This window comes from Helicoverpa armigera, chromosome 6 (assembly GCF_030705265.1).
Source record: "Helicoverpa armigera isolate CAAS_96S chromosome 6, ASM3070526v1, whole genome shotgun sequence".
Taxonomy (NCBI): Eukaryota; Metazoa; Arthropoda; class Insecta; order Lepidoptera; family Noctuidae; genus Helicoverpa; species Helicoverpa armigera.
In genome coordinates, this window is record NC_087125.1 from 7,713,687 (window position 1) to 7,733,249 (window position 19,563).

A 19,563-nucleotide genomic window follows, 5' to 3' on the forward strand; every position below is an offset into this window, starting at 1 on the left:
AGATCGCTGATTATATTGTTTATTAAACGCCAAATCACGGTCGCCAAGGCACAAATAGCTATGTTTGTTTTGTCCTGTCTTTGCTTTGATTAGCGAAGGAATTATTTGTCATTAAGATGCAGAAATGGATGACTGATTTTAGTTAACTATTATATTGCATGGTAGTAATTAGTAGGATGTATGCAATATAAAGTGATCATTTGCTCTGGGTCTTTTTTTCATAGATTTAGATAAAAATTAAGAAAGTAAACAAATAAATGCGTATTCACAATTCATTTATGATATGAGGATTATGGTTTGTTAAACTTATTTAAAGATAAATCTCTCCCGGCTTTATTAATTCAGCAGTGGACAAGGCCTTCCCAGAGACACCCACATGATTATCCGTTAAAATTCATCTTGTCTGACATGACATGGTGTGTTCTGTTACGTAACGAAGTACGAATGCCTTTACAAATGCACCTATGTCAAATTAAGGTTCTAAGTTTAAATCTTTACTCGATGAACATTTGCAGAAAAACAATGCTATTTCAGATTAATCAAAGTAAGGTATTAAGTAACCTTCTTTTTAGTGCATACAGTTACTTCAGCTGTCATTAATTTATCGAATAGTTAATAGATGCCGTATTAAAATAAAACTCAAACTTTAAATATCGGATCGAATTTCGACAAAAAACTTGTAATTTGATTATCGTATTTTAAATAAAAATTTGGAACATGTTAATTGGCCTGGTAGCACGCGTAATTTTTCACACTGAGGTGAACCTGACGCGAGTTAAAATCTCAGGTCTCACCTGCACTCGGCCAGCCACCTGTTAACTGCAACTCAGCAATATAAAAAAAAGAAAAGGAGCGAGCGCCAGCCAGTGCAAAAAACGAGAATCCAAGACGACACGTTTGGAAAATAAAAAAAGCTCTCGCCCACCAGATGGTCGCCTCGACGCGTCGAGAAACCCGCTTTTGAGCAGGTTGTGACTTACCACGCATATTTATTCGCGCTTTTGAATACAGGGAAATTGAATAACAAATACGATTAATCGTTACGAACTGTGAACAGCCAAATGTCTCTTGCACTGTAGGTGGAGAAATTTATTCAAGGTCGTAATTCCTCATCTGTATACTTAAATTTGCATAGCTCTGGCAGTATGGCACCGAGTGACTTCCAATGTTACGTGTGTACTACTTGGCGTTACATAAATGTATGTTTATCAGTTTATAATGAGTCGTATAACTATATATTTAAGTAAATAAACGATTTTATGAAAAAATACAACAGTGAGCTCGTGCCATAAGGCAGTGCAGATCTAACATTTTATTGCACCTTTGAAATTCGTTCCAAATGTGTTCATTTAGAAGCTAGCAGAAATTAATTGGCCATATGTTTTCGTTGTTCATTAAACAGCCTATTTAAGAGAAGATAAGACTCCATATGGTGCAATATTTTTTGTGTGTCTGTGCAAAAACAGGATGGAACTACACCGACGCAACAATCAAACAACGAATAAAAAATCGGACGTATGGACCTGTTTCAAATTTAAATAACGTGTCAAGTCATCTCATCGCCTTAGTTCCTGTTCCTTCTTTTGTATTGATAAACGGTTCATTCTTTAATTAAACCAATTCGACGTCATGTAGAGCGTATGAACTTTTAATTTCGGATGCAGGTAAAGTTAATAACATTACGGCAATCGTATGCTGGTCGAGTTTATTGTAAGAATATTGCTCGTAAGTTAATTACGACTAAATAAGGCAGGAATGTGTGGGACAAAGATAAATAACATCGTAATTTGTGAACTGTGTCATCGCTCTGTAATGTAGTACGAAGAAGGGATCGGCGCTGTTGATCACGTTGTGAGTATTAATTGCTTCGGCACTAGCTAGGAAATCGGCCCGCCTCCGCAATTACTCCCTAGTTTACTAATGCTCGTGTAACTTATTGCCGACGATAGCAGCCGTCTCATGTCGCTCATTAATGGATAGTTTCCATTACTAATCGACTTCAAACAACATTTCACATTGTTATTTAGGAGGCTGGTAGGCACCTAATTATCTCATTCGCCTATTATTAAATAACTATTTGAAATCAAGAGTTACGTTACGTCGCGCTTATATTTATAGCGGAACGTTATTAGATAAACTAATAATGCACACAGCGGGACCGTTAAAGATATTCTATTGTTGTTTATTGACACCCTTTGGTTATAAGTGTTAATCAGCACCATCTGTGGAAGCAATTATTTTTTGTTAGTCTTTAGTTTTAGATATGTTGGTCAGTGTTAGGAACACAGGTGGACAGTAGATGCGAGGCGTGAGCCGCACAGAGGCTACCTGCGCGAAGTCGGCGCGTGCGCACCTGTGCCCGCATGCCCGCTTCTACTTAAATGATGATCACACAAACACACAGCGTGATACATTCGTCCACTCGCGACACACTTACGTATGGGATTGGATTTATTATTATTACGTGGGTTCGAGCGATATCGTACACTCATACACATACACGCCACATGCAACGTAATGAACCTATTCATCACCATATCAGGTGAGAAGCCTGTTACTTCCAACTCTGCGTTTGTCACGAACACCGACTATCTCGCAATATACTGCACAGATTATGCTATAGAAAGTTGAAGTAAGGCTCGTCCTATACTGAACTTTTATTTGGGTTACTTAGATACTAAGGTTCAATGTACGTAATTAATCGTAACATCCTCTTCATGTGATTTTAAATTACGTAATTATTCTGAAGGGCTCGCATATGTAAGTACCGTTGCATGTTAAACATAAAGTGGAAGGTTATGAGGCTGTATTTAAATTGAATCAATGTATTTTCAAGAATATCTGAGATATGTCTGTCTGTAACATGAATTGAATCAAAAACAAGATTCAATCATACGATAAAATAATAAATGATCCCACTCCCGCACATCAACACTTAAGTCGTTAAGGGCACTTCACATAACACTGCGCACGCGCTACTGCCATGCACTTACTCAGTACGTATTACGCCAGGTCCAAATATGTTTTTTTCCACAAATGTTGAGTCATGATAATTGGTCAATCGAAAACTTTTCATTTGTTTTATTTAGGATTAAATCTGGATTGTTATATGAGGCATCATTTACCTAAGTAACAAATGGAAGATAATTGCCGTCGGTGCTGGTAACAAGAGACTGCGGACTAAACCCCTTTAATTGACGTAGATAGGTCTATAAATTGACCTGGCTACATATAGCACCAGACGGTGTAGCGGATAGTTAATGCTTCAGATGAAGATGTCTTGGAGCTAGTTGCGTGGCTGGGAGAGGTGGAGGGGAAGTGCGCTGCAAAACGACGACGACGGCCGCGGGGCTGCGTCGGATCTTATCGTACTTATCTGCTATATTGATTGCGCCCGTGTCGAAAGCCTCGCCTGGCCAAAAGCGGCGCAAAGCAGATTGAAACCTGAACGTACACGATGATTGATTATAACGTAATGGACACCGACGCCTGACTGCGACTCACTCAATACGGTATTTTAAATACCATTGCGACCACGCTACGGAATTTGTAATGCGAGCGCAAATATTTCAGTTAGTACTTGACGTAGTTGAAACTTTTTATTTTTTATTCATGCATTCTGGGTTGTAACTTACGTTGAATTGAAGCTTAATTAATTTGTAACATGATTCTATTGAAAAGTCCACTCATTTTGAGAATTGGATCTAAGGGGACTTAGCAACCACAATTATCTACATTCGGCTGCGGATATTTTACGTGCACGAAAATTGATAGACTTTTTTATTAATCACATTGAAACTTCGATTGCGTTTTATAGGTTTCTTTCAATTATTTGAACAGTGAATGTGGGAAGGCCGCGAACACTGACAGTTTCCTGATTCTGCTTGGTTTACTTATATGATTTGTGGTTGCTTTTATGATTAATAATACAGTGTGCATGTCATATTTATCAGAATATAAAGACGATGAACTCATGCATGCACAGGTACCACAACGTTACCAATTACCAGAATTTCACGCTGTTATCGGCCCATAACGGTGATGTAATGAGTTTTAAAGAGTTTTTTCGATCCTTGGAATTCAAAATCTTTGCAAACAGGCAGGATCTTAATCTGAAGATCCAAGATGTACACCCGATGCGCTGAACTTGTTTATCGTGAGACTCATGTTCCCCGAAACATTCTTCACGGTATCATGTGATTTATGTTCGTATTCGAAAAACTATTAAGCTGGAAATAACGCCTCGCTCTAGACTTAGATATTTATCTAAGAATACTCGTAAAGGCAAATCCTTTTTATTTATTCTCTTCAGCAATGGAACTGGAATAAAATTATGTTTATGCAAGGAGATAGGTATATGAAAAAGCTCACGAATTTCGCGAGGTTAATGCGTTGTCGCAGTACCTTCAACGTGTTATTAAGAATAATAACGGGTGATAAAGCTGTAAATTGTGGTACGTGAGTTCGAAGCACTCTCGAGCACCTCCGTCCCTCGGCCGCGTGTCCGCTCACAAATGGAAGGATCGGTGGCCGTCAAATAAATCGCCAAAACATGCGACTCACTTACACTTGTCATGACGCCACGACTGATCCAATTCTGTAACATTTAAAATTGACATTAAAATGTTAATGTCGCTTTGTTGTACATGAAGATTAAGCACTCGTTAAGTCGCCACAAGGTTACTTTCAGTTAAACCTTTTAGTATTCCGTTTGTAAGCCATTCTTCACACAACCTAGGGCGGGTGCATCTACAATGTATATATAGTTACCTATATAATGAAAACAGTTTTTTTTCTTAATATTACCACCTTATTTTCTGGTCATTGGTGCATCCACTTTGATCATATTGTTTCTTAATGAATATCCAGTATAGAACGTAAGTCAAACTTTAAGGAGATTCCATAGGAATCCAGAAAGGTTCAGTTTGTTAAAGTGGTAGTGAGTGGAGAAAATTCTATTTCAGTATTACAATTTTTCACAGTTTCGAACAACGATTTGGCTAGACATAAATCTTACATGTGAGATGACGGGACATAGAAGAGCATAGAAGCGGAAAGCTTGCTGCACCGACCTATTAAGGGCAAGAGCATGATGATGATGATAAATAAATAATGTCTGGACACATTTTCACACACGGTCGGTTAGCCCCATGGTAAGTTATTTGTGTTATGGGTGCTAACACAACTGATAAACTACATATAGCTACATATATACATATGTTGGGAATTGATGATGTTGGGAAAGACGATATAGTTGCATAGTTCGGAATTGTCGATGCACTTGTCCAATATTTACTTGTAGCTTCTCCAATAAGTGTAAGTTAATAGCGAAGTAGTGACATTAGTACATGTATGTAACGTTGCGTGACGCGCACCTGTCGCGTGCGCCGCGCGTGCCAACTGCCGGCGACGCTCAACCGTGGCCGGCGCGGGCGCACTTGCCGCGCGCACCCACCGTGGCCAGCACCTGACGCGCCCGTAGCCGCATAGCGTCACCAAAGACGTTGCCATGACAATCCAATACTGGACAATACAAACTAGCTTCATGTGCGTGAGCGTCTTCATTGATGAAGGGAAGGTTAAATATAAAAGAGTTGTGTTTTTCTGACCCACTGACCCTTGATCTTGGAGACAATTATACAGCTTTTTTTATCGTGCTCAACTCTTGTGCATCCGTTTTTTCAGGAGATGCGGGAAACCACGGGAAATAGCTAGTCAAACATACATAAACTGATAGTTTTTTTGTGACCAATCATGAACTTTCACTTACAGCATCCAATCCTCACAAATAAACACACATTAGCTCATATCCTAGTTACCTACAATAATTTCATTATCTAAGTACCCACCTTATAGTTTCGACCATCTATTAGGTAAACTCGTTTTCACTACGACCGTTTGTTGGTTGTTTACTTAGATACTTATGATTAGATTAGTAAGTGAACAGCAATATGACGAACTCTGCTAACTAGATTACAACTAGTGTAAGTACTCATGTTAAACAAGACTTGTTGAACGACGTCTGATAACCTCACTGCACTTTGCATAACTGACTAGCGAAACAATTGCAGAATAACTGGCAGAATGACAAACTAGTCGACTCCAAAATAAGTATATAATAATGTCGGGACACCTTTTCACACACGGTCGGTTAGCCCCATGGTAAGTTATTAATTAACGTGTGTTATGGGTGCTAATACAACTGATAAACTACATACAGCTACATATACGCATATTTATAAATACATATTGTAACACTAACTAGAATCAACTTTATTTATATTTTTTGACGTTCATAAGTGCTTGTGAAAGCCTAAATGAAATAAATGATTTGACTTTGACTTTGAACACCCAGACCACGGCCAACAAGCATGCTCATCACACAAATGTCGACCGAACGGGGAATCGAACCCGGGACCTCAGGTTCGGCAGTCCGGCACTGTTAACCATTGCGCCATCGAGGTCGTCATGTATCTGTCATATATGTATAAGAAGATGATTTATCTACTGAATACTTCTTTATGGGTTTATATACTTCTCTCTGTGACATTCGAAGTAGACTATTAAAAAATATGAATCTTTGTAGATTACGATAGGTAAAAGATAGCAATGCTGGCTTAGCATGTTTGTATTGTTTTTATTCTACAGATTTCTTTGATCTCAAGAGCAATGCATTTCTCGACATCATATTGTTACATGTGTATATTGCAATATACCTAATCTATGGGCACGTGCAATCAAATGCTAAATATAAATGATATCCAGTATTCTAACAAGTGCTCTAACAACAATTCTATGATGAAGTCGCATGTGTTTAGAAATGATGCGGGCATCTGAGCGTATTCACCTGTTTCTATTTCTAATAGACAAGATGTTTACAAAAGATATGAGAGTATTTTTATTACTTACAAGGAGCAAAACAGAATGTATTTATTTCAGGACAGGTTTTTACTGTATGTACATATAATATGTAATTAAGAAACTTAATTTTTAACCAGATGATAGATCCAATATTCAACGTCATCTGCTTCACCAATTCCCAAGATATGTTTGTGTATGTGTGTTTATATTATGTTAACAGGTACCTACTTGTAGGGGTATTAATTGATTAGTTATTCATATTCATCAGATATCCATTAAATTAAAGAGTTAAATTTCACAAAGTCCTTGAAACGACTTAATCGTGTGCATAAATAAAGTTGTCTTTAAAATTATACCTCCATTTCCTCGTACTTCCCAGTCTAGAATAAAGTACTTATTTTACTTTTGGCGAATAGCGTGGGTTTCATAATTGATATATTTGTAAAAGGACCATAAAGAAAACCAATAAAACAAGAAAACATGTAAAAATATGAAGGATAATATGTGCACACTGGGTGGCCGCTGTGAACAAACAACTAGATCGCCTACGCTAACTTCATTGAGCCAGGCGCCAAAGGTTATCAGCGACCACCAGTTGCCATGCAAAACACTTTACGCAACATACGCTTTAGTTGGCGATCGTTACTTGACTAGTGGCGACAAGGAACCACGACCAACGGTCTAGTGGGTGGAAAAACTGATGAATGCAGCACGTGCTGGTCGTGTGCCGAGCGCGCATGTCCTGCGCACGCGCCGCCACGCTCCGCCGCATCACACCCTCTACCCCTATCCTCTACATTACCAGTTTTTACATTTTTACAAATACTTTCCTAACCGTCATGTGCGCGACAGTTGGACTTAGACGATGATAACTGATAACGCGCGGCTCTAACACGTCCGTGTAATTAAACAACGAGGGATGAGTAAGTAATGACTCTGCATATTCATGTGTATCAACTGGCGCGAGACCAACATGGTCAAACACAATGTGATACTCACCCCATCATGTTTAATAAATTAAATTTTAATTGAAAGATCTCTTTATAATTTTATTTTGATATGCAAAAAACACATTCAAAAAGTTCTAGATCTATTACAAACACTTTTCGGAAAGTCACGATTGACTCAGACTGTGGATGAAAGAAACGTAGTTACCATTCGCTGGTTTGCATAGATACCTACATCTAATTTATTACGTGAAGTTAAGCTTTTTGTTAGCCAAGTTTTTCGACAAAACGGCAACAAGTTGCCATAAAACGGAATGAGCAAGCGAGTTTTTATTAAACAACAAATCGGCCAAATAACGTTCGTATCCTTGCATTAGTGGGTGAGCTTGTATTCGTAACAAAATTTGGAACGAGTGTGTATAAAAGTCCATATAAGGACAATAATGCACTATTGTGCTCTGAAAGCAGTGAGTGGTACAGGTTAGGTGTCGGCGCGGCGCGGCGCGGTGCGGCGACGCTCTGGTCGGCGCGACGCGCGGGGGCGGCGGAGCGGTTGCCGTATTTTATTTATAATTACGGACGACGACCCGAGACCCGGACCTGTCGCGATTTCACCTGCTATTATTGCCATTTTATTCATTGTTATTGCATTTATTACGTTGCTTGTTACAGATTTTACTGTCTGTAGGTTTTAACGAATGGCTCTTAATGATGAGACTATATATCCGTGCTGATTTCTCCTTATAAACGCGCACGTGTAACGATCTCATCTTATAGTGAGCGGTGCCGATTTAATTGATATGATTAAGTTTTTAATGTTCCACCAGTCCAGATACACAATGTAAAAAGAAAGTAAAAGAGAATTTACCATTAATGTTTAACTTTCATATAATAAATGTTCTTGTTCCTTTGGTTGATATTGATGATCCTTTTCATTAATTATTAATATTCTCGGGGTATCAATTTAACGTCGACTCATGTCAGGACATACTTTCTACATATTTAATTGTTTGTATGCGAAGCAAACATTAAAATATCGTAAAGCTCTGAAGTTTCATAAAACATAAATGGAAATAATTGTCAACTGCGAGAGGAAGAATCGCAAATTGTTAAAAATATTTAATTTTCATTGCAAATTGGGACAATATCATTTTGACGTTATCTGAAAATGCGTCTCCTCAAGAAAGATTCAAAGCTTTCTATGTTATTTGATTAAAAGATGCCAAAGATAGCAAAATACTGTAACCATTTTATACAAAATGTGTATGTATGTATGTGTGGAAGCTGATAATCTCATGATAATAGTTCAGTTATTAAATAAATCAAACATTTCCTAAATAACTGTCAGAGTAAACCATACGTACTTACCTGTAAAAAATGTATTACCTACAGGAATATTATTTTACTATAATTTACATAAACCGTTAGGCTACAAACCTCTCTCTATCTAGTGGCTCTGAAATATATATATAAATTTAAGTACTTCAAATTAAAATAGTAATATTTTTTATTGATATACCTAATGTTGTACATTATATTAGGTATAGTTACATAAATCTATCCGCATCTGTTTTTTTTACAAGCATAATTCTGTATCAATTTCAGAATTAATGACACCTGCCAATCCTAATTATATAACTCAACGCCCCATTATTTGATCACGTCACTAAAAGGATACACGTCATATGTTTCATTTTCATTCATTCACAATTTTCAGTTTACTTAGACACTTTTGCCTAGGCTGTAGTAGAAATCAAAACACGTAAACTTTGGGTATTTATTGAATCTTGTGTATTTACTTTAAGAAAATGAGCTGTAGGTATGAGTTTGTGCTGAACTGCACTATGATGATTGGATTTATTAATAAAGGCCTTTCATCTTTCCATTACTATTAGTTACCGTACAGTTGATTAATCTGCGAGGTTTAAGTGATAGCATGTAACAGAACGCGTAACACCGGCATGACATAATGAGTGGCGCGGATGAGATGCGGCGCGGGCGCAGCAGGTCGGAGGTGAGGCGGCGGCGAGGTGCCTCCTACGCGCGGTACCGTTACACACCGGTTAATTTTTATGCAGACACCAGATTATTGTATTAACGCCCGCGCCCTCTAGCGTACAAGGAAACCAACCGAGAACAAAAGACCGCTTCGATTTGATCCGAGTAACTGTCTCAATGTGAAATGTAAAAAATAACTCATGCCCCGAGCGCTTTGTAATAATAATCATATTAAATTCGTATCACAGTTTTACATAAATGTCACGTCACTCAAGAAAATGTTGATAACGGATTTATGTTCTCGTTTGATTCCAGTCTTGTTTTCTTTATGACGATTTGCAAATGCGTTCCGTGTGTTGGGAAACCTGAGGTATTTTTAATTTTGATTTCGAACCCCAAGTTGCGAGAGTACGGTTTAATAAAAATAATTGATTTCTTTGATATTTGTAGCAAGTTCTACATTGCATAAATTTGCACTTTACTACAATTATACTTCCTATTTTGCAAGAAATATTTCCCCAACAATTTAATAAACAATAAAAGAAAAATGGCGAATAAAAAGTTGCCTGTACATTTTATTATGTTGTTCGCATAACTGCAGTGAGAGACGAGGACGACGGACGATTCGCAATTAACATTGGATGCTAATGTTAGCGGCGGCTGCTCAACTGCCAAGTATTATGCTTAAGTATGTTTTTATTGCAGCGAGATGCTCCGCACGTGACTCATACAGCCTACACACTTCCATCAATGTTTATTTATTGGTATCAAATAAAAATATATGATGAAAGTTACGAAAAGCAGTTTATAATTCCGATTTTTATGATATTAGATCATTCATGATATTTTTTTGGTTTTGATGAAAATCTGTCCCGTGCTATTGCTAGGTGTCATGTATTTCCATATACATTAGTGACGGAAAGCTCTGCCCGTTGATGTCTTTTGTTAGCGCGGCAGTCCACGTACTGATCGGCTTGACACGCTACACTTGTTGTAATCGTATGTAGCTTTTAGTGCATCTGTAGTTTTTAGTTGGGTAATAAAAGTAATGGTTTTTGTTATTCTAGTGCATAGCAGATATTTTGAAGTTTTGATGTGGTATGTACTGTCGAAGTCGGCTATATATTCCGATCGACTAACTTGTAGTGTCCTAACAACTGGTGGCCGACGTGACGTATTTAGGATGTGATCGTTAAGTTACCAGAGCACTTTGTTGCATCTTAAGCTATCAGTACACCGAATTCTGAGAAGGTAAATTAAAGTGTCAGGTTTGACATCACAGACAATACAATACAGACATCTAAGTTATAAATATTTTGCTTTTATTTCACTTCTGTTTATCGAGTTGATACAAAACTAAGATTGCGCAATCACAACGTCCAAGCTTAAGGAAATAAAGCATCAGAATCCATTTACGCGGATCCACAAAGCATCGCTACCGGTGAATAATCTTTTCAGAGTCGTTGAAGCGCGACGTCGCCGCCCACGCGCCGCGCTGCCCATAGCTCACGGCCGCTGTGTCGCGCTTATTGGCACAGGATCGCGCGATTTATCGCGTCGCCGTCACACCTCCGCGCGACACTCGCTCTCCGGACACTGCGGACACCGCGACACTCGCGACACTCGCGACACACGTGGCTCGCACCTCGATCATCGCGCGCTAACGACGCCATCTGTCTCCGGCGTAATCATAAAACGTACGAGATGACGTACTCACGCGTGTTTGTTCTCTGATTGTAGTCGGCCGCGGATAATATATTCATGACATTATTATTTTAAAACAACCAGACTTAGATATTTTGCCTTTTTTGTGCAGAACATTATTTTTTATAGATCATATAAGGAAGTTGAACTCCTTTTTGTTACGTAATACACGAAATGGTGTAACAAGTGAAACTGTCTAGCGGTTTAACGCAATAATGATATTAACATTTTATAGGTACTCAGAAACTGATCAATATTATTAGTGTTATTAGTTATGAAACTCGGAGCAAAGGATATCAAACTCAATTAACAAAGCTATAAATTATTGGCTATGGTTCTGTAATGTGCTGTGACTTTGTGACACGGCTGTCGAATTCACTGGGGATTGTAAATGTTCGTGCCAAACTAACGAAACTAATTATACAGTGTGCATTACGATATATTTCTTTTGTATTCAAAGTTCATATCTAGTTTAAGTAAGAAAATAATTAACTTAGGAATTTTGAATGAATAATGTATGTAGAATAAATTATGAGACAATTATCTAAATACCCCTATATACTACAAACTTTTTGTCGGCCGATGGCTATAAATTTGAATTGATTAGGCTCAAAAGTCAATATAAACATGAAATGTACAATGATGAGGTATTGAGGTGTTTGATCAGTATCAGACAAAATATGGCTTCAGATTACGTTAATTAAAATCGGTCGATTTCCTAGTGAAGCAATCTTTTAAAAATAATAACACCTCATTTATAGCGATGCTGCAAATATCGTTAAATCATTTTATGTATGGTACATGAACTTGATTCTAGTATTTCTATGAACTTCGTATTATGTTCACCACTTAATAAGTTTAATAGCATTTTAATGGTACTATTAAACTGTTGGAATAATAACTATAACGCCGTACCTAGCACGAGAAGCAAATGCATGATTAGTGCATGTAACTGTTACTGACTTTATTGGCCATGTTCTAACTATTGATTAATCGTGCTTCGATTATATTATTGTGTAATTGTAATGCCGAGATAGACATGCCCAGTCATATTACACACATACATTTAATAACAGTTATCAACACTTTCATTATTTATTTACTAGACAAAATGTTTATTGTCTTTTGAGATTTTCAGTGATATGACTTGACTATGTGAAAAGCTAGGTCTGACAGCATACATCATGTTTACTTCTCTGCATGTTCCAGACAAAGGTTCGCAGGCGGAAATCTTCAACATCAAATAGTATCGAGTGTGTGAGGAGATTATAAATCGTTCCATGTCATATCAAGAGTGGGTTAGATAATTTATTGAGAGGTGCGCATTGAAATCACATTTATTTGTGCGCACGCGCCGACGCGCGACGTTACAAATCATGCTTATCGCCGCAGCTTGACTTGGTCCATTGCCGCCGCCAGCCCTAAATCTAGACGGATCTAGATATTTACGTACGACGGCGACGGCGACGTGGCCTCTTCAGCGGCGCACACTACATGCAGCGCACGGTAACGTCGCGCCAGTGCGCTTGCGCAACATCGCAAATTGCTATATTTCACGACCCGGTACGTACACACACGTTCACGTTATTATCTATCTATAATCTCCGCACTACATTAATAATGTTTCTAGTTTAAAAGATATAAATAATTAAATATAACAATACCAGAGCTCTTCTCAAACGAGGTCAAATTAGTGTCGAAACCCGTTTGCGTTATCTTTAAGGCGATCACTTATAAGTTATAACTAATAGAAAAGTTCAAAGTTCTATTAGACTATTAGGTGTGAACTCTAATTGGTACCGCATATCAGCGATCGATATCGGATTAGATAATCACGATGCAAATAGGAACAGAATTAATTAATGAGAATGCATTGGATTGGCCGCAGTGTGCGGACGCTGCGCACGCGCCGCGCCGCTGGCGGCCGCGGTGGTCGCCGGTGACCAATCACTGCGCGCACGCACTCGCGGCCTCAACAACACGTCTTCACTGACTACCACTAATTGGCATTCGTATAAGATAATGTGTATTTTATCCCATTATTGCAGCGCTGTGTCCTCGTACTATCGCGAACGTAATTTACTTGGGCCAGTTAGATTGTGCTGACAATAGAATATCGTATCATAATGAACAACTAATTAGATCAAATATTTCGGTTCTGGGAATTCTTTGTTTCAAAAATATGCAGTACGTGTACTTTACATTCTACCTTCACACATTAAATGGTTATAAGTGAGCTATTTTACCCACATTTAACCATTTAGCTGACGATATTGTGCAATGAATGATACAATGAATTCGGCACTGATATCTTTTTAATTTTAAACTGCTACTATTCATCAACAGATGTCGCCACGGGTTAAGAATGTCTCGATACTACTTGTAACAATATTAGTTGTGTAACTGAGTTTTGATAGTATCTTAATTTCAAACAATTCAATAGAAAAGTGCCAATAATAAGTACGTATCTGACGTTTAAGAAACGTGCACTTGCTTGACAGGGTCGTAGGTTAACAGCGAGATTAATATCTTATTGGACAACTATCGTACTAGTGACCCCATGATCTGCTTGTGTTCTGATAAACTTATTGGATTATGATGTCAATTAGATTTTTAAGTATTTATTCATTGAATGAGTCAGTAGTTTTTTTGAAGGTTGAGAAATAGTGCGCCGTTACTGGTGAATTACATAGCTTAATTAGGGCTGATAATATTTGTGATAATATTTTGAGAGATGCTAAACAATTTTTTACTTAACCGTAATGTAGGACCTAAGTAAGTAAGTATACTGAATTCAATAAAACTGAACATATTGTGAATCGTACCTAAATAACTACATTTTTAGTTCTATAGTGGACTTCCTGCTCACAAACAAATCCTTACTAAGGACAGTACCTGCTCGAATTTACACTTTGAGTTCAAACACCTCTTCTGATTGCTGTGCTAGGATGTTCCAAAAGTAAATAATATATTATGCATAATTAACGTAAAGAACACTATTTTCCTCTTGCGTTTTGAAAACCCTTAAAGAAGAAATTCTAAGAACACAATAAAGGCACGGCCTACAGTAATCAAGCAAACTGTAAAGTACCTGCATACCTACTTAGCATTTACTTCTTACTGCATGCTTGCAAGCAAAAAGTGGATATAACGGTCGCCTTGATATCTCAAGGACAGTGCATTCTTTTATGTCAATTTGTTAGATTATTCAAGTAGCAGCGTCAAGAAATAAAAATACCTGTACAGAACACTGTAGGCAAATATGTAACAAAAGGCAGTTCTTTTTTTTCTGAAGTCTGTACCTAGTATTTTTGTGTTTTGTTTTTCATCCTTACCAATAGTTTATTTCTAACTAGGCAATTTCTTACTTGATGCCGATTCGAGTCATGAACAATCTAACTCGATCTGAAGAAAGTTAGTTTGGTGTTGAATAATGCCGGTGGACATTTGAGGTATTTCCATTAATTAGGCATAGGGAGGTGGCGCGGGTGCGGGCTCGCTGGTGACCTCGTGGCCGGGTGACCGTCGGCGGCGGCGTGGCGCCCACCGTCTAATGCTCGACCCACATCAGACCGGTGCCCCGGTGCTTTGCGCTATTGTCTCGATAAACTCGCTGCCGCTAAATAACCACTTACTGAACCACAAATTGCGTCCAAAGTAGACGCGACGCGAACTTTGTTTGTTGCCTATTAAAACATTGCTTATGGTTTATAGTTTAGATTTTGATGCTCCATTGTTTATTTAACAGAAAATGATAAAGGCTTCGATTTTCCATTAAATAAGATTGTTTGTTCTGTACGTACTTGATGGAGCTGTATGATGCGACTTTCCAATCTTAGATAGGGTAAGTTGAGCAATGAAGTCGGGTCATAAGAATTATTGTTTCATTACATTCTACCAATGATGAGATGATGAATTGAAGAGATGGAGATGTTCTCTTCGTCTATACTTTTATACTGATGTGATTTTTTAAATCGAATAAGTAGGCTCCGGAACAACTGAACCGATTTGAATAATTCTTTCAATGTTAGGATCTACGCTGAACATTTGATCCGGGTAAGAAAGAAGATTCCCTTTGAAATTGCTAGAAACAGATAGTATTTTGAAAAGCCGAAAAGTTCGAGTTCGGAAAACAATTGCAGTGGTAGATTGGATGTCTTGAGCAAAGTTCGCATTTTATTCTGGCGCGTGGAGTATATAGTTCTATATATAGTTCTCGTGTGGGTGAAACAGTACGCAGACCATAGGTCCTCAGAAAACCACTGCAAAAGACTGTTTTTTTGTTTGGATTCCATTTCAGATCACTTACTTGATTATATTGTTTATCTAATTATGGGTTTACGACATATTATGTTCTAAAAAAGTGGGGATGCGTATTATCTTCCCATGAATATTAGAAATAAATAAAAGTACTTTATAGGAAGCTAGAGATGTAAGGACAAGATTGATATATTTGGGTTTATGCATCATATCATATACTTGACTTACAAACCTAACAAGAAAAAATGTGTTTTTTAACGTCATTCTAAGTATTTAAACTAGCAACTTCTTCAAACTATCAGCTGCATCGGATCATTTTAGTTTTCAAAAGTAATGTCGAAGTAGATATAGGATTTGTACATGACGAATTTGTAAAAGCACTTATTTCCCAAAATGGAGATCACGCATCATGATCACGCGCATCCCGCATTCGGTGAACTAACAGTACACAAGTAATAGCATCTATTGTAGCCATTATTTCGTAACCACATATATTATGTTACGAGCTCAGTGAGTGCTTGTGAAATACTCAAAGTAAGGGAAAAGTGAAAGAATACAGATAATTCAGTTTATGACATCTTTTATTTTCTGCGTATGGAGGTAACAGAAAGGAACGCAATCCGACCATCGGCTTAACTATAGCCTCATTGATAAGTATTATTTTAATACAATACATTAAAATAATAGCATATTGTTATACTTTTTTCAGAATATATTAATATTTATACTTAAGGCACTTTGTACATGGCTTAGGATACGAATATAAATTTTAATAAGTGTATGACACTTGGCAAATGCCATATGACTAGCGAAGCCACGGGTGACGTGACTGAATATTATAAACCTTACAAATAACTTATACTAACTTAAGCTTAATAGTCTACATTTACATTGGTCCCCTATACTTGAATCATAAAAATATAAATTTACACACTGTATGAGATTTTAATCATTTACAAAAATAATTTAATTTTAAATACTTAAACTACTAGAGCGTCGTTCAGCTAGCGCTTACATTAGAGGACTATACAGCTAAATAAGAGATCGAGGATCCTGCGGGTCTCAGTCTTTTTAATAGGCATGGACAGGAGCTGGCGGAGGGAGCGACTGATGCGAGTGCGGCGAGGACATCGCCTCCGGTCGGTATTCGTACGGGGAAGCGCCGGGGACTCCGCAGCCTCCCTCCAAGTGCTTGCTCAACAAGGACATGCGAGAGAACGTCTTGCCGCAGCCGGAACAAGAATATTTTTTAACGTCTGAATGAGTTTGTAGGTGGGCGCGCAGGTTCGACCTGTCGGCGAAAGCGCGACGACAATGATGACAAGAGAACGGCTTTTCCCCAGTGTGGGTGCGGATGTGTCCCTGCAGCAACCACGGCCTGGAGAACGCCTTGCCGCACAGGTGACACTTGCAGGGCAGGGTGTGAGTTCTGATGTGCATCTTAAGCGCTCCAAGAGATGTGTACACCTTGGCGCAGTATTTGCAGCTGAACGATTTTCTTGCAAGGCTGCCCTCGGCGGCGGCGCAGTGGTATTGTTGATGCTTCGATAGCCCAGAATAAGTAGAATAGGACTTTGCACAATCTGGGCACTGGTAGCGAGGGCGTCGTGGTGCCGATACTGATATACCGGAGTCGGAGGAGACTGATCCGGGTGAACGTAAGTCTTCAGGGCACGGCGGTGGTGACACAGAGGATGGTGGTGAGGCCGGTGAGTAGTGGTGAGCGTAAAGTTGGGGGTGCGCAGGTGGGGACTGTGAAGGTGGTGCCGGGTACAGCTCTTCCAGAGGGTAGGGCGCGTACAGAGTCGGCAGGTACGCGTACTGAGGCGTGGGGCGCGCTAGCTCGGCCGGCGCGGGCTCAAGACGAGCACGGCACGCAGCCAAGTACTCCAGTTGATGTTGTGGCCATTCGCGAGGTTCTACCTTAACTGCTGTGGTCGAGACTGGTGATGAAGCTTTGCTTGGGTAGTTACCAGTTTTGGAAAGATCTTCTGGTTTCGTACTAAGATTTTGGGGTTCATCGTTTTCTGTATCACCTATGGACAAAAAAAAAGAAAATTATAGTTTGTTGCTACGGAAGGTAAATGTTTATTTTTATAGTAAACAGGTACATTATGTAGTACTCAATCTAATTTTCAATTGTATTTTATTTCGTATATTAATGAAAGCTTAGTTAGTAATATTTAATTAATCAAAATATTTTTATCTTTTACTTTACTCAACATAAATCAACATTTCTCTTGAAAGTGGACAAGTTAAAAATCTATTTATTTAGGATGTTTCAAATTGACGATAACTGTTAATTAATTGAACACATAAGTCGATACTTACAATGATAATCGTAGTAAAGTCGCGTGGCGAGGTGGGCGGGGTGAGGCGGCGTAGTGGGCGGCGTCGCAGGCCGCTCCTCCCGCACCAGCACCGGCCGCTTCTTCAGCGGACAATGTGCGTACTTCTTCGTCATCAGAGCCCGAGTGGTCTGAGAATCCTCCACGAGCATCTTGCACAATATTCACTGACACTGATAAAAAGTTTCCAAAAATATGTTCGTATAAAGTATCACAAGTTCACTTATAATTGTAACAATCCAAACATCACAAGGTATCGTCGAAATATCGCGGTAACAGAGTCGTTTTCGGGACGCAACAAACGTGTACGTGCACTCGTCGGCGTCCTGAGCTCGAGTGGTGCGGTGAGGGAAGGTTCGCCGCTTATAAAGCGCTCCCCGTCAGCGGCCCGGCCAGGTGGCGGCGGGTAGGCCTCGCACGTGCGCCGTACCCAATCGGCGGAGGGCGCGGGGCCGCGGCCAATGGCGGCGCGGCGCGGCGCGGGGCGGCCGGCACCTGCGCCTCCGCACCCGGTGCGGCGGAACCGCTGCCTCTCAGTGCGATATGCCCAGCTTCTCCATCGCACCGGTACCAACGCTCTCGCTGCAAATCAAACCTTTTTTTGCACTAAACTTGGGGTTAAGCACCTTTGAACTGAACCATTGCCGTTTTTTGAAATGCCTCTGATACCTTTGTTCGGTTCCATCTATTGTAAATTTAACTTGACGACATCAGCAACAGCTGTATGTTTCTCGCATAGTTTTTATACAGATTTGAGTAATATTTAATCAAATATATGAACAGTATGTAATACTTACATAGTCGTTAATGAGGTACTTATATATTTAATTATTTGTGTATGCATTTTATTTCCGGCAAAAGGAATTATTAGAAAGCCTGCGACTACAGCAAATACCTTCAACTTGAAGATTTATTTGGACTATCTTAGTATTTGCAAGTAGTCCTTGCAAACAAAGGTGGCACACTTAAAACTTGCCATAGAAGCTCGACACGAAACTGTAAATTAGAACACGAGCCTGATTAATAAGGCAATCCAATGCTCGTACACTTTGAACATATTCACAGAATTCATTGTTGACGCGATTAAAGTGCTGACTCCGCGAATGTACACTTCCGGGAGATAACCAAGTTTGTCCAGTTGAGATTAAATGTTTGCCAGTACTTATTGCCGACAATCTCTTTTTTCCCTGGACCTTTTTGGACTTAGGTACTAACTGGATAGGTATAATGGCGATACTTATGAACATAAAACTGCACATAGGTCTTCTTTTACAAGATTTTACCCCAAAAAACCTCAATTGATCTTTCGATAATTGCGATTGACCATTATCGACAAGAATTACATGACGAAGATCTGAAACCTAAAACAAAGCAAACGATAGCATGAGTCAATGATCAGCACCTACTTAACACCTGAGATGTCACCAAACAAAGAACGCACTACC

At 38.9% G+C, this 19,563-nt stretch overlaps 1 protein-coding gene across 1 annotated transcript; it reads right to left on the minus strand.

Annotated features, from left to right (window-relative positions):
* Positions 1-16,333: 16,333 nt before the first annotated feature.
* LOC110375494 (zinc finger protein SNAI2) lies at positions 16,334-18,491 on the minus strand. The gene is made up of 2 exons (XM_021333624.3): positions 18,102-18,491; positions 16,334-17,806 (listed from the first exon to the last, which is right to left on the minus strand). Exons 1-2 carry the CDS (start codon positions 18,268-18,270, stop codon positions 16,842-16,844), a joined length of 1,134 nt encoding a protein of 377 aa, XP_021189299.2. The 5' UTR covers positions 18,271-18,491; the 3' UTR covers positions 16,334-16,841.
* Between the last annotated feature and the right edge of the window lie 1,072 nt (positions 18,492-19,563).